General features: G+C 40.2%; 2 protein-coding genes and 1 long non-coding RNA gene across 3 annotated transcripts in view; all 3 read right to left on the bottom strand.

The window, feature by feature from the left end:
- The window catches only part of LOC120546941, a 769-nt gene extending 216 nt beyond the window's left edge, over positions 1 to 553 (bottom strand). The window contains exons 1-2 of the long non-coding RNA XR_005637002.1: positions 472 to 553; positions 17 to 352 (exon numbers count right to left, since the gene is read on the bottom strand). This is a non-coding gene — a long non-coding RNA (uncharacterized LOC120546941). The remainder of the gene's footprint in view (positions 1 to 16; positions 353 to 471) is intronic.
- Positions 554 to 749: 196 nt separating this feature from the next.
- LOC120546414 (deleted in malignant brain tumors 1 protein-like) lies at positions 750 to 15,736 on the bottom strand. Its single transcript, XM_039781339.1, has 11 exons — positions 15,602 to 15,736; positions 14,364 to 14,654; positions 13,933 to 14,244; positions 13,209 to 13,493; positions 12,928 to 12,943; positions 5,181 to 5,479; positions 4,739 to 4,948; positions 4,654 to 4,695; positions 3,552 to 3,860; positions 1,641 to 1,955; positions 750 to 1,168 (listed from the first exon to the last, which is right to left on the bottom strand). Exons 1-11 carry the CDS (start codon positions 15,651 to 15,653, stop codon positions 825 to 827), a joined length of 2,475 nt encoding a protein of 824 aa, XP_039637273.1. The 5' UTR covers positions 15,654 to 15,736; the 3' UTR covers positions 750 to 824.
- LOC120546940 (deleted in malignant brain tumors 1 protein-like) lies at positions 10,213 to 12,856 on the bottom strand. Its single transcript, XM_039782210.1, has 3 exons — positions 12,627 to 12,856; positions 12,076 to 12,375; positions 10,213 to 11,519 (listed from the first exon to the last, which is right to left on the bottom strand). The coding sequence occupies exons 1-3, from the start codon at positions 12,805 to 12,807 to the stop codon at positions 11,179 to 11,181; spliced, it is 822 nt and encodes a 273-aa protein (XP_039638144.1). The 5' UTR covers positions 12,808 to 12,856; the 3' UTR covers positions 10,213 to 11,178.
- Positions 15,737 to 15,768: the final 32 nt, after the last annotated feature.

The raw sequence follows: 15,768 nt of genomic DNA, 5'->3' as shown, positions 1-15,768 counted from the left end.
ACTCTTTGGGTCTTACCAATTACAGTTACTTGAAGTGACTTGGAGGGAACAGAACAGAAGGACATTGAGGAAATGTTAAGCCCGTAGACACAGTTATACTCTCCTTGGTTTGTATAATCGAGAGCAGGGAATTCAAAGTGGGTCATGTAGAAGATAGAGTGGCCATATGCTGGCAATGAAGCGACTGTGCTCTTGTTAGACTTTGTCAGATAGAAGAAACCTCCCGGATATGTAGAGTGAATGGAGCATGTGATGGAGAAGCTGCTGCCTTTGGTGACCGATATTTTGTCAGGGCTGTAGATCACCATTTCATGCGGAGATGTCAGGGAGATTCTGGGCTTCTCCAAATTCACTGCAGAATAGAAAACCAACTTTTACAAACTCATATGGATCATAAAACCTGTTTGAAATCGTGCACGGTCAAATTTCCAACAATTATATTCAATTTGATGAAAACAAAGCACACAATACCTTTGACAGAGAGCTCAGCAGTATTTCCTTGAGGATAATAGATGACTTGATTGGGTAATTTCTTCTGATATTCACAGAAGTAAAGGCCCCTTTGGCTGAAGTCCCAGTCGGTAAGATAAAGGTTGCAGCTTCGTTTCTCTGAGAATTTTTCCATTTGAAATGATCCTTGAGTCTTTTTAAGGACGAATGTCCCACCCATGTGCTCTGTTACTACACTGCAGGTGATCTCAACTCTTTCACCCCAGTTTACCTCCGAGCTGGACTGAAAGTGATTTGGGGCTTCTGTAGCGACCTGAAACAGATAAGTGTTTTCATAACAGCAAACACAGCTTCATCTAATACCTGTTGGAAGGTCATTCACAGATTAAAAATGAGCCAGGCCTCTTACCTAAACAGATAACACCAGCATCTTCACCGTGCCCGCAGTTATTTACTCCAAAACCTGGATGCGTACAATGTGTGAGAGCAGACTCTTCGCCTCTACAATCCACATTATCCAGCCATATTGGGCCAGTGCCTCTACCGAAGTGGGCACTCATAGGAGCAGAAACGGCATGACCACAGCCAAGCTGTCTACATACCACATCAGCATTGCTCATTCCCCACTCATCATCACACACAGTTCCCCACTGGCCTTTATAGAAGATCTCCACTCTACCAGAGCATTGACCTGAGCCGCCGACTGCCCGTATCTGTGCTGCATATGAAAACAGAAATTAAGTGAGTCCAAATGGGACAGTCCTGGAGACATGTATTTACATAGAATTTTAGTATATATGTTGTTGTAATTACATTTGCATGTACTAATACACATACATTTTCATTTTAAAACACAATATATTTCATATTGTATTTTGAAAGTACTCTTTGTCCCACCATCATATCTGTTGTAATTTCAACAGCAAAAAGGGAAACAATGGTGGCCTGACAGAAAAGTAATTATGTGGAATATGACTTATCTTATATCACTTTTGTTAACTAACAGTTAGACATTCTGAATTTTGAAATATGCTAATTTGCTTTTGTGCTGAGCGTTAGTTACGTAAACATAACTAGAGCCAGCTGCTGTTTCACAGTGTGTAAACAGTATTTGTGAAACAAATGCTGGTGATATCATATTTATCCAACTGCATGAGAGAATTCCGAACACATAAATTAAAAGCTATTACCTGCACATAGAGCAGAAGCATCATGTTCGTGCCCACACCTTGCTCCTCTGAAACCTTTGAGTGAGCATTGCTGAAGAGATGTCACATTGTCAAAACATGAATTGCTAGCCTCCACTACTGATCCACTGCCTTGGCCAAAATGGGCAGCGCCAGGAGCGCTCAATGCATTTCCACATTCCAGCTGCTCACACACCACCTCAGCTTTACTCCGGGTCCAGTCTGTGTCACAAACTGTTTGCCACACATTGCCATGACGGACCTCTACTCTGCCAGAGCATTCATCTTTACCATTAACCAACCGGACCTCCAAACTTCCTGTAATGTAGAGTAAACTAAAATGATTATATGGTATCAGACATTTCAAATTCATTTTAATGTAGTCAAATATATGACAGATAATTAATCAAAAAAGAACACTAGTGAAGTACTTTATTCCTTACATTGCACACTATTCAGATTTGAAAAATATGAATAATAATAATAATAATAATAATAATAATAACTTGTATTTATATAGCGCCTTTCATAAAACCCAAGGATACTTTACAGAATTACAGTGGCTATACTAAAGGAGGTTGTAGTAGGCTGTGGTAAACAGGTGGTGTTTCAGGAGTTTTTTTTTTTTAAATGTCCAGGGATGTAGCATTTCACATATCTGCAGGGAGGGTGTTCCAGAGGGATGGGGCTGCAACACTAAAGGCTCTGTCTCCGAAGGCACTTTTATTTTTTGGCTTTCTATCATTAGACTCACACTGTCTCTTAACGTTCCCGATAGACTTCCAAACGTGACGAAGAAAAAAAAAAGGGGTTCGATGTCTTTACGTCATAGGCCGACCAGGGGGAGGGGCCGCTCACTGATCCCACTATATTTCTGAAAATCCTAGACATGGTTGTGACCGTTAGTGCTTTCTGATTGGCCTGTGTTTGTATTGAAATAAGAGGCTGCTGCGGGCTGCCGTAAGGGTTGAGCAGAGGCTGCACAGTTCGACCAGCGGGCAGCGGCCGCACACCAGGCCGCCGGATGGTGTTGCTAAGAACTTGCAATGTAGAACTATTATCAGACCGGCTCTTGTGGCCTTGAAACGCTACTGGCCCACCGGGAAAAGTCCCCACTCTCCCGATTGCCACTCTGCCTCTGCTGCCAGGTCTTGGTGTGGGTGAGGACCCTGGCGGCAGAGTTTTGGACATACTGGAGCCTGTTTAGGGTTTTGCTGGGGACCCCAGACAGGACTCCATTGCAGTAGTCCAAACGGGAGGTAATGAATGAGGGTATGAGGGTTTCTATATAATATAAGAACCTGTGACGTGCTGATAAAACACTAATCAGTAGAAAGACAAGTTACCTGCATCAGTTATATTAATTTATTCAACCATAGATTTAATACAGCCTTAATAGGCAGAGTGAGACAATCTATTTTTTTTTTCTTTCATATGATGGATTGAGGGATTTAAAATGTAGTCATGAAGTTAATCGGGACACTGAATGTCACACTGAGAGCAATGAAAAAACTGTATTCATCTTGAAAGGTCATTCTTGATCTTTGACCAGTGGCAGGAGTTACGCCCCCCCAGCATTTACAAGCCCCTATTATCACATGACTAAAATTCCATATGTAGGTATTTAATAATGACTAAACCATTGTCATGACAACTGAGCAACTCTACTGTTTCTGCGGAGGAAGACCAGAAAATGTGGTTGAAACACCAAGTCAGTGTGAACTTTTCTGTCAAGTCATGTGGGAATGAGATTGAAAGTGGCAATATATAGAAACAAGTTTTGTAAAACTAAGCGAAAAAAACATACAGGAAATTGACATAGTTATGGGAGCGATACAAGTGAACAACAAACAAGACTTATCTTTTTTTCTGTTCTGTTCTTATCTTTTGTCATTTTTGTATGCTTTTTCTTACCTGTGCAGAGAACACCAGCAACTGAGGTTGAGTTGCATTTTTTGTCTCTAAATGGTCTCTGTGAGCACTGACTCAGTGTTGACTCCATTCCATTGCATTCAATTTGTTCAATCCAGGTGTGTCCCGTACCATGGCCATACTCAGCCACAGTGGTAATTTTATGAGCCCTCCCGCAGTCCAGCTGTCTGCACACCACATTTGCATCATTCACATCCCAGGATTCACCACACACATTCCCCCACTGGCCATTGTCGTAGAACTCCACTCTTCCAGCACATTGACTGGGCCCCTCAGACAACTTCACATTACCTGGAAATGACAGTTGTTATATGAATTTACAGTCCAACTTTGGTGTTTGTTTTTATTTGTGTACTTTTTTGGTCAAAGTTGTAATTACCTGAAAGAAGAAATTGCTGTGATAGTGCCCCCTACATAAGTGTTACAACTGAAACCCCAAATGGGGGGGCCACCAACATTGTTAGTTGTTGCTGGGTCCCATCTGTGATTTTTGCATTCTTCCTTGACTATGTTAGTTACTCCATGATTTAAATGACGAGTTAACATATGGAGTAATGAGGTTGCTGGACAATTACTGGACTCATTGCTTTGACCTTTGACAGTCTGGTCATTTGTCATATTGTCACCATATCTTGACACGTAAAAAGGGGCAGCTAAGGCTAGCTTGGCGACCCTCCTTTCGGAACCTACCTCAGCAGGTGTTGAAATAGGCCTAACATGAATGAAAAGTAACACCTAGTGATCGGTGCTAACGTTAGCAAGCTAGGTTAACTAGCCTAACTTGCTAGCTTCCATGTTCCCATGTGAAGTACAAACTGAACAGCATGATGGGTCCTCCTAGATGTTCAATGTAGAGACAAATGTCTTTAAAGTCCTGGTAAAGCAAAAATAAATGTGTGTTCTGAGGCTGTGACCCCACAGGAAAATGTGTTATTATTAATCACCCAGCCAAAACTCAATGACTAAAAAATTAGGTTTCAAAATTGTGAAAAATAAGCAGTTCTCTCTGCTCTAAAAAAAACAATGGCTAGACACAAGAGGCATGTGAGGGGAATTCAAATTTCAATTCAACTTCAAGTCTTACCTGAACATTTGACAGATGCCTCTTCAAAGCGATCTTGCGGTCCTGACACCCACACAGTGTGCACAGTGTGAGAGAGTCTCTCTACCGCTACAACTGATCGTATACCCTCTTGAATGTCTGCCCTGACCATATGATCCTGAGAACTTAACAGGATCTCCACAATTCATCTCTCTGCACACCACTGCAGCTTCATTCATTCCCCAGTTAAGATTATATGCTGCTGACCATTGGCCACCATGGTATAACTCCACCCTGCCTGAGCACTGGTCAGTCCCATTCATCAGTCTAATGTTAGCTGGAGAGCAAAAGAAGAGAGAATCAGCCATTAGTTAGTTGGGGTTTGGACACGTTTGAAAAGAATAGCTGGTTAATTCAAATTGTATGTGATATACTGATTGATATTGTAGCAGAAACAACTATGATATTATTATTGACAATAATCAGCAAAATATTCATAAAAAAATATCAGCATAAAAACACTGTGTAAAATAAAGTAAATAACATGCTAACAATAATCGAGATGATACCTGAGCACACAACACCGGCATCTTCCCCATGACCACAGTTATGTTCTCCGAGGGTGGAATGTCGGCAGTGCATAAGAGACGTCTCATTACCGATACAGCCTACATCATCCAGCCAGATGGCTCCTTGGCCTTGACCAAAGAAGGAACTGGATTTGGCTGTCTTAGCTGTTCCACAGTCCATGGCTCTGCACACCACCTCAGCATCTTTGATGTCCCACTCGTCATCACACACCGTTCCCCACTGGCCATCGTGCTGAACCTCCACTCTACCAGAACATCTGTCAGTGCCATTGACAAGCCTTAGATTACCTGAGGACAGATCCACTCATATTAAAAGTAATGACGAGCTAAAGTCAAATTAAGAAATAGTGGGCTTTATCTGGACTGTCAAATGTACTCAGTTTTGTAGTTATTAAGGTAGTTACTTATTTATCACAATCAGGCCATTTAAGTAAGTAAGAAGAAGATTTAATGCACACAGATAGGCCGATCTTGTTTTTAATGACCACATTGTCCTTTGCTATTCTAACAAAAACGCCTCTCAAAATCTGACGAAAATCTTTTAAACTGACCTTTGTCGATCTCAAATGAAGACAGATTCAGCAACTGTATGGCCTATTTCTCGCTTAAAATGTTTTCAGAAACATGTTTCAGTGAAATATTTTCGTAAAATACGAGATCGTATTTCGAACAAGCCGCCATTATTGGTCAGCTGTAGAAGCCAGACCCATGTGACGCGTTCGTCATTTCTGGTTTTAATTTTTAGTATTATGTCTCGCGCATGCTCAGAACGTACGCTCAAGTTGGCGTCGCTTCAGTGTGTTCCAAGACACTTTTTGGACCTCGGAGAGCTGACTGATCAGTCCGACTGCCTTTTCTGCCGACGGTCAGCCGTCAGGTTGGTGTGTCAGGGCCATAAAGCCAACTAATTAGTATTTTATATCTGTTTGTAATTCATTTAGCGTAGCTGTTTCATATTTTTCCCAGTTTTTATCCTAAGCTTGGCCAACCAGATTTTGGCTCCAGTTACTTATTTACCTTACAGAGTGTGGTATTGGTCTTTACATCTAACTCTTGACAACAAAGCAAATTAGTGTATTTCCTAAAATGTCGAACTATTTCTTTAAGGGATGATTGCACTTTATTGAAGAAGTATGTTTAATTATTTTCCACTCCACTGTTTTTACTTGTATAAACAGTATACATTTGTGAAACAAATGCTGGTGATATCATATTTGTCCAACTGCATGAGAGAATTCCGAATACATAAATTAAAAGCTATTACCTGCACATAGAGCAGAAGCATCATGTTCGTGCCCACACCTTGCTCCTCTGAAACCTTTGAGTGAGCATTGCTGAAGAGATGTCACATTGTCAAAACATGAATTGCTAGCCTCCACTACTGATCCACTGCCTTGGCCAAAATGGGCAGTGCCAGGAGCACTCAATGCATTTCCACATTCCAGCTGCTCACACACCACCGCAGCTTTACTCCGGGTCCAGTCTGTGTCACAAACTGTTTGCCACACATTGCCATGACGGACCTCTACTCTGCCAGAGCATTCATCTTTACCATTAACCAACCGGACCTCCAAACTTCCTGTAATGTAGAGTAAACTAAAATGATTATATGGTATCAGACATTTCAAATTCATTTTAATGTAGTCAAATATATGACAGATAATTAATCAAAAAAGAACACTAGTGAAGTACTTTATTCCTTACATTGCACACTATTCAGATTTGGAACACAATACATTTGAAAAATATGAATATAATAATTAGTGCTGTCAAACAATTAAAATATTTAATCGCGATTAATCGCATTAATGTCATAGTTAATTTGCAATTAATTGCACATTTTTATCTATTCTAAATGTCCCTTAATTTCTTTTTGTCCCATTATTTTTTCTCATTTTAATGCTCTTATCAACATGGAAAAGTGTATCGGCTTGCTTTGTGCTTTTGTCGCCTGGCTTTGACGAGGGGGCGAAAAATTTGCATCAGCTGTGTGCTTGGCCATCAAGTGGTATTTCAGACTGGACGTGCCGCGATGATAGCTCCGTTCACAACGACAAAACACACAGATCACGTTGGTCTTGTCAATGGAACAATTTGGCAACTTTTTAAAAGTAAACTTTCCATTCAGAATCTTATTGGCATGAATTTCGGCGTTGCGCGCTTGCCATCCACTGAAAATGTAACGTTAGCCTACTACTCTTTGGCCGGCTCGCAAGCCCAAACATACGAAAGAGGATTAGGGCCACTGGTGAAAAATGTATTTGAGTTCAGAATTCTGACTTTATTCTCAGAATTCTGACTTTAAACTCAGAATTCTGACTTTAAACTCAGAATTCTGAGAATAAAGTCAGAATTCTGAGAATAAAGTCAGAATTCTGAGAATAAAGTCAGAATTCTGAGATTAAAGTCAGAATTCTAAAGTCAGAATTCTGAGAATAAAGTCAGAATTCTGAGATTAAAGTCAGAATTCTGAGATTAAAGTCAGAATTCTAAAGTCAGAATTCTGAGAATAAAGTCAGAATTCTGAGAATAAAGTCAGAATTCTGAGATTAAAGTCAGAATTCTGAGAATAAAGTCAGAATTCTGAGAATAAAGTCAGAATTCTGAGTTTAAAGTCAGAATTCTGAGAATAAAGTCAGAATTCTGAGATTAAAGTCAGAATTCTAAGTTTAAAGTCAGAATTCTGAGAATAAAGTCAGAATTCTGAGTTTAAAGTCAGAATTCTGAGTTTAAAGTCAGAATTCTGAGAATAAAGTCAGAATTCTGAGTTTAAAGTCAGAATTCTGAGTTTAAAGTCAGAATTCTGAGAATAAAGTCAGAACTCAAATACATTTATTCAACAGTGGCCCTAATCCTCTTCCGTACAAACAAGTGTGTGTGAGGTGCCTTTGTTTTGTTTCAGGTCTAGCTAGATCCGGGGCCTGTTTCACAAAAGCAGAATATCTAAATCCAGGATAACTGATAAAGCGAGGCTTGACCTAGTCTAATCTGTGCATCCTGGCTTGGTGTGTTTCACGAAGGCCAAGCCAGGCTGAGGAGGAGCGACTAGGTTGAGCCAGGCTGAAGTAATTCAGATAGATGCGCGTCCACGGCTTTCCTCAAAAGACCGCGAGGTCGATCACAGATTTACTGATGCCAAAATGGAGAATACGCATTGTACATACTTTATACAGAGTGAGCAGCAGCTTCTTGTGGAAGTATGATGACGTGAAACACAGTATTTGTATAAAAGAAAAGAAAGAACACCGGCGCGCTAATGAAACAGCAAAGCGAGCAGACGCATCACGGACCGACTGAATGCGTAAGCAGCCTAAACATAACTGACCACTGTTCTGAATTGAAAACCGTCATAATCATACCATTCAAGGATTAGGCTACTAATCATTTTCACAAATTAACAGTTGTACTCTTTGCCTTGAAATTTACCATCAAGATCAGTTTTCTACAACGCTAAAATATGATGCGTAAATATCTCTTTCACTCTGTTCCTCTCTCTCTCTCTCTCTCTCTCTCTCTCTCTCTCTCTCTCTCTCTCTCTCTCTCCCTTTCTCTCTCTCCCTCTCTCTCTGTCATGGGCTAAAATATAAGTTTCCTAAGTCATATTAACTTCCACTGCTCGCTTTTAATGCAAAGTGTACAACTGTTCGTTTTTGCAAATGACAGTGACTCATTGAATGGTTTCAGTTAAGAGCAGTAGTTCATAAATGGATATTTTTAGACTAGCATTCAGTCGGTCCGCTATTATCTGCCACGCTTTTTCTCGCGTTTTTTAAATTTTTTATAGAGGACGAGTTTCTTTCTCTACATATTATATGCCTTGCTCCCTCATATACTGTATGGACATAGAAAATAAAGACACTAAAGAAATTGGATTAAAATCTAGAAACTATAAAGATAATTAAGTGATAAATTCCATGCACACTGTAAACATGAATGGAACAGAGTATATTCATCAGTTATTTCCCCCCAGCAAAAAAGTTCAAAAACCATTGAGTTGTCCTCTACCTGTTGTTATATGAATGTACAGTAGCCTACATCACTAGATAGTTACTGGTCCAGTGAACTAAGACTATCATTTGGGAGGATTGTACAATAAGAATATGTTCTTAAAATTGTTCAATCCTCCCAAATTATAGCCCCAGTTTACTGGACAACACAAATTGTGTGCTAAGAATTCCAAATGCAATGCACATGAAAGAGGAATAAACATGATCCTTATTGTTAAAGAATAATAAAAAATAAATTCTCAACTAAAATAATTCAAGGGCATAGGTCAACTATAGAAATGTACAGCATTGTATGTATTGCCCTTAGTAACAGACTTCATTTGAAACACATTTGAAATTTTATCAGCCTTTTCTAATCATCTCAAAAATCGCCATAATATATTCATCAAACTTCTAACAACAATATGAACATCAGTCTTCATACAGCAATATAACAGTAACAATGAGTGTCACATGCGAATAACTATAAAAATCATGGTCACAACTTTAACTAATAACTTTTCTTAAATGAACAGCAATATGCTGTATTTTAATCCAGGCTGATAATAACAATAGGGTAAAACCAGTGCTGGGTGAACAGAAAAGGTTCCAGGATTAAATAAATCCTGTCTGTTAGCCTGGTCAGGAGCAGGCTAGCTGCACAGAATAAATCTCCATGGTGATTTATGTGCCTCCGCTTTTGTGAAATCGAGTCAAGGCTAAATTGAGCCAGGATAACTGGGAAATCCCGGTTTAATCCCTTATCCTGGTTTTGTGAAACAGGCCCCCGGTGTGGTGGTGTAGTTTTTCTAACGTTACTAGTTGTTGCAACAGCGTGTGAAAAAACTACAAAGTTTGCTAGGCCAAAAAGAACGTTAATCTCGCGCAAAAAAGAAATGTACGCCGTTACAATGGGTTTGTGTTAACGCTGTTAAGAACTCGTTTAATTGACAACACTAATAATAATAATAATAATAATAATAATAATAATAATAATAAAAATAACTTTTATTTATATAGCGCCTTTCATGAAACCCAAGTACACTTTACAGAATTACAGTGGCTGTACTAAGGGAGGTTGTAGTAGGCTGTGGTAAACAGGTGTTGTTTCAGGAGTTTGGCTCTGTCTCCGAAGGCACAGTCTGGTGTGGGGAATGGAGAGCAGGCCAGTGTCTGAGGACCGCAGGTTTCGAATAGGGTGTATGGATGGAGCAGGTTGGAGAGGTACTGTGGGGCCAGAGCATGGAGTGATTTGTAGGTGAGAAGGAGGATTTTATATTTGATGCAGGACTTAATTGGGCACAGCAACACGATCCCTTTTTTTCCTTTAGAGTCTGACCATCTCAGAACCACCTTTCCCTTTTATTTTTTGGCTTTCCATCATTAGACTCACATTGTCTGTTAACGTTTTCGATAGATTTCCAAACGTGACGAAGAAAAAAAGAGGTGTTCAATGGCTTTACATCATAGGCCGACCAGGGCTATGCTTTATCAGTTATATTAATTAATTCAACCATAGATTTAATACAGCCTTAATAGGCAGAGTGAGACCATTTTTTTTCTTTGCTTTTTTTCATAATGGATTGAGGGATTTAAAATGTAGTCATGAAGTTCATCGGGTCACTGAATGTCACACTGAGAGCAATGAAAAAACTGTGTTCATCTTGAAAGGTCATTCTTGATCTTTGACCAGTGGCAGGAGTTACGCCCCCCCAGCATTTACAAGCCCCTATTATCACATGACTAAAATTCCATACGTAGGTATTTAATAACGACTAAAGCATTTTCATGACTGATGATTCTGCGGAGGAAGACCAGAAAATGTGGTTGAAACACCAAGTAAGTGTGACCTTTTCTGTCAAGCCATGTGGGAATGAGATTGAAAGTGGCAATATATAGAAACAAGTTTTGTAAAACTAAGCGAAAAAAAAACATACATGAAATTGACATAGTTATGGGAGCGATACAAGTGAACAACAAACAAGACTGTATTATCTTGTCATTTTTGTATGCTTTTTCTTACCTGTGCAGACAACACCAGCAACTGAGCTTGTGTTGCAAGTTTTGTCTCTAAATGGTCTCTGTGGGCACTGACTCAGTGTTGACTCCATTCCATTGCATTCAATTTGATCAATCCAGGTGTGTCCCGTACCATGGCCATACTCAGCCATAGTGGTAATTTTATGAGTCCTCCCGCAGTCCAGCTGTCTGCACACCACATTTGCATCATTCACATCCCAGGATTCACCACACACATTCCCCCACTGGCCATTGTTGTAGAACTCCACTCTTCCAGCACATTGACTGGGCCCATCAGACAACTTCACATTACCTGGAAATGACAGTTGTTATATGAATTTACAGTCCAACTTTGGTGTTTGTTTTTATTTGTGTACTTTTTTGGTCAAAGTTGTAATTACCTAAAAGAAGAAATTGTAATTATTTTTCTGCCGTGATAGCACCCCCTACATAAGTGTTCCAACTGAAACCCCAAATGGGGGGGGCCACCAACATTGTTAGTTGTTGCTGGGTCCCATCTGTGATTTTTGCATTATTCCGTGACTGTTAGTTACTCCATGATTTAAATGACGAGGTAACATACGGAGTAATGAGGTTACTGGACAATTACTGGACTCATTGCTTTGACCTTTGACAGACTGGTCATTTGTCATATTGTTACCTTCTGTCACCATCTTGACACAAGGGGCAGCTAAGGCTAGCTTGGCCCCCCTCTTTTCGGAACCTGCCTCAGCAGGTGTTGAAATAGGCCTAACATGAATGCATTGGCCGCTGCACATTGGCCGACTCTCATTGCAGCTGTGTTAGTTCGCTAGCACATGCAAGGCATGTGAGGGGAATTCAAATTTTAATTCAACTTCAAGTCTTACCTGAACATTTGACAGATGCCTCTTCAAAGCGATCTTGCCCGGTCCTGACATATTCTCTCAGTGTGCACAGTGTGAGAGAGCTCTCTCTACCGCTACAGCTGATCGTATACCCTCTTGAATGTCTGCCCTGACCATATGATCCTGAGAACTTAACAGGATCTCCACAATTCATCTCTCTGCACACCACTGCAGTTTCATTCATTCCCCAGTTAAGATTATATGCTGCTGACCATTGGCCACCATGGTATAACTCCACCCTGCCTGAGCACTGGTCAGTCCCATTCATCAGTCTAATGTTAGCTGGAGAGCAAAAGAAGAGAGAATCAGCCATTAGTTAGTTGGGGTTTGGACATGTTTGAAAAGAACAGCTGGTTAATTCAAATTGTATGTGATATTCTGATTGATATTGTAGCAGAAACAGCTATGATATTATTTTTGACAATAATCAGAAAAATGTTAATTTGAAGCATTAGGGGTGACGGATAAATGTAAGCATAAAAACACTGTGTAAAATTAAGTAAATAACATGCTAACAATAATCGAGATGATACCTGAGCACACAACACCGGCATCTTCCCGATGACCACAGTTATGTTCTCCGAGGGTGGAATGTCGGCAGTGCATAAGAGACGTCTCATTACCGATACAGCCTACATCATCCAGCCAGATGGCTCCTTGGCCTTGACCAAAGAAGGAACTGGATTTGGCTGTCTTAGCTGTTCCACAGTCCATGGCTCTGCACACCACCTCAGCATCTTTGATATGTCCCACTCGTCATCAACACACGTTCCCCACTGGCCATCATGCTGAACCTCCACTCTACCAGAACATCTGTCAGTGCCATTGACAAGCCTTAGTGGTGGATTACCTGAGGACAGATCCACTCATGTTAAAAGTAATGACGAGCTAAAGTCAAATTATGAAATAGTGGGCTTCATCTGGACTGTCAAATGTACTCAGTTTTGTAGTTATTAAGGTAGTTACTTATTTATCACAATCAGGCCATTTAAGTAAGTAAGAAGAAGATTTAATGCACATAGATAGGCCAATCTTGTTTTCAATGACCACATATCCTTTGGTATTCTAGTTAAACTGTGCTACAGTACGGTATATTCCTATCTTTTGTGTCTTACCTCCACATGAAAGAGAAACAGCTTCACATCTCCCGGTCAATTCTTGAAGTGTGCATTGGGAGATAGAGGTTACATTGCCAGAGCATCTACTTGTAAAGGCTCTCAGTCCACTTTCACCAAAATTTAAGCTTTGAGTTGGTTTTGGAGGGCCACAATTGAGTTCCTTACACACCACCTCAGCATCTTCATTGCCCCAGTTATTACAAATTTTCCCCCACTGGCCATTGTGGAAGACCTCCACTCTGCCAGAGCAGCGGTCAGTCCCATTGAACAATCTGACTGAATCTGGAAAGCAGTTAAGAAGGTATTGTATTTAAAATGTTGAAGAAAAATGTCAATATTTCAGCAATGGCATAAATATGATTTGTGGCAAGTAGAACAGCACTGCCTCTAAATATGTGATAATGCACTAAAGAACAACTATAAAAAGACAAACAGCAAAAAGATGATGGCGCCACGCTGCACAGGATTTTCTAATTTAGTAATTTTCTAGTAGAAATTTGTAAGTAATGTTTATGAAAATTCCAATTCAGTATACAGTACATGCAGGAGTTTAAACAAGAAAAACTATGAGTGTGGTATTTTCAGCTCTTGTTTTGGTGAACTACATTTGTTTAATGTTTGTTTTTTTTATATCGCTCTGACACTAATTTGGGGTGTCATCAGGATTTTGAACCTGATTTCATTCATGTAATGTATTTACACATAGTAAAGCATGTGTTACCTGAACATATAACACCAGCATCTTCATTGTGGTCACAGTCGTTTTCTCCAAAACCTCTGTGAGGGCAGTCAGCAAGAGACTTCTCATGACCAGTACACTCAACATCGTCCAACCAAACCCGATCCTGACCTCTGCCGAAAAACGCCTTGTACTGGACCGAGAGAGCACTCCCACAGTTCATCTCTCGACATACAACATCTGCTTCCGGCATCCCCCATCTGTCATCGCAAACCGTTCCCCACTGTCCATCGTGGTAGACTTCCACTCGGCCAGAGCACCGACTAGTCCCGTTACTCAGCCGAAGTAGTTTGCCTGTCAGATGGAAAAGAAAAAAAAAGACAATAGCATGTTTGCTCAGAAGCCATCCGAAAGTAACCACATAACGTTCAACACAAAATTACTGATGTAGTTTGAACAGATAGATGACTTACTTGTACAGACAACAGTAGCATCGACACAGCTTTCCTTGAATTCCTGAAGTCTGCACTGTGAGAGAGAGCTCTCATTCCCAAAGCACTTGGGTTTGACGCCACCCAGGTCATGTGTCTCTCCAAAATATAGCACTTCAGCCTGATCGACAGGAGTGCCACAGTTAATCTCTCGGCACACCACGTCAGCGTCTGCCTTGGTCCAGTCATTGCACACTCGTTTCCAGTTGCCATCATGGTGGACTTCCACTCGACCGCTGCATCGATTGCTTCCGTTGACCACTCTCACATATTCTGCAAAATATGTAGATCGAAATTGAACTAAAATCAACAAATACACAACAAATGATTGTGTGTAAGTAGAACAGACTGCAAAAAATAATGGATGGTTTGAAAAGTGAAGCCAAACAGGAAGTGCCAGTTTGATTTTTTTGCATTTAAAAAATCTGCTCTGCGCTCCATCCAAAATTCTCCCGCATAAGCTCCGCTCACACGCTCTGCTGACAATACAATCGCTAGGTTTTTGATGCAATAATATGATCAGTTGCTAAGATAAATGCTGCGTTAGCTGCTTTTCTCCACAGCTGTATTTCCCAATTTCTCTTGACAGTTCCACATTTCTGGTCTTCATATTAATTGAGCAAGGCACTTGTAAAGCAGGGTTTTGTGATTTTTGATTTTATGAGCTTACTCTGCGATTAGAAGTTTGTGCCTAATTAATGTTTAACGAAAAATATTTTGGATAAAATGCTTACTCGCTTACAGACAAGAAAGTTAGATGAGAAAATTGATATCACTCATATCCAGTATAAATAAGTCTACAGCCAGCAGCCAATTAGCTTAGCTTAGCAGAAACACTGGAAACAGGGATAGGGCTGACCTGGCTCTGATCAAATGTGACAAAATCCACTTACCAGAACCAAAGCTCAATAATCTGCATATCTATTTGTGTAAAAATAACAATTTGCTTTTTTTGTTTCCCATGTTCCCAGTCTTTATGCTAAGCTAAGCTAAGTTGTTGTAGTCTTAATGGACATATATGAGAGTAGTATCAATCTTATCAACTCTGTGAGAAGACCAATTTCCCAAAGACAAATGTCCAACTATTGCTTTAATAAAGGAACAAAGTGTATAATTTGAGTCGTATCCAACCAGTAATTCAACTTTAAATAAAACACAAGTGGGTGTAAAGCAAACATAACTGAGATAACAATATACTATAAGAATGAACCCAGTCTTACCTGAACAGACAACCCCCACATCTTCACTGTGGCCACAGTTATGTTCCCCCATTGGTCTGTGTGGGCACTTGAGGACAGAAGGCTCATGACCAGTACACTGAACATCATCCAACCAGATCCTGTTCTGTCCCTCTCCCAAAAGGCGGGCTGCGTTTTGGGCAAGAACT

The sequence above is a fragment of the Perca fluviatilis genome, chromosome 18, assembly GCF_010015445.1.
Source record: "Perca fluviatilis chromosome 18, GENO_Pfluv_1.0, whole genome shotgun sequence".
In the NCBI taxonomy this organism is placed as follows: domain Eukaryota; kingdom Metazoa; phylum Chordata; class Actinopteri; order Perciformes; family Percidae; genus Perca; species Perca fluviatilis.
Note: the sequence above shows the minus strand (reverse complement) of the source record. Positions and strands in the feature narration are given on the sequence as shown.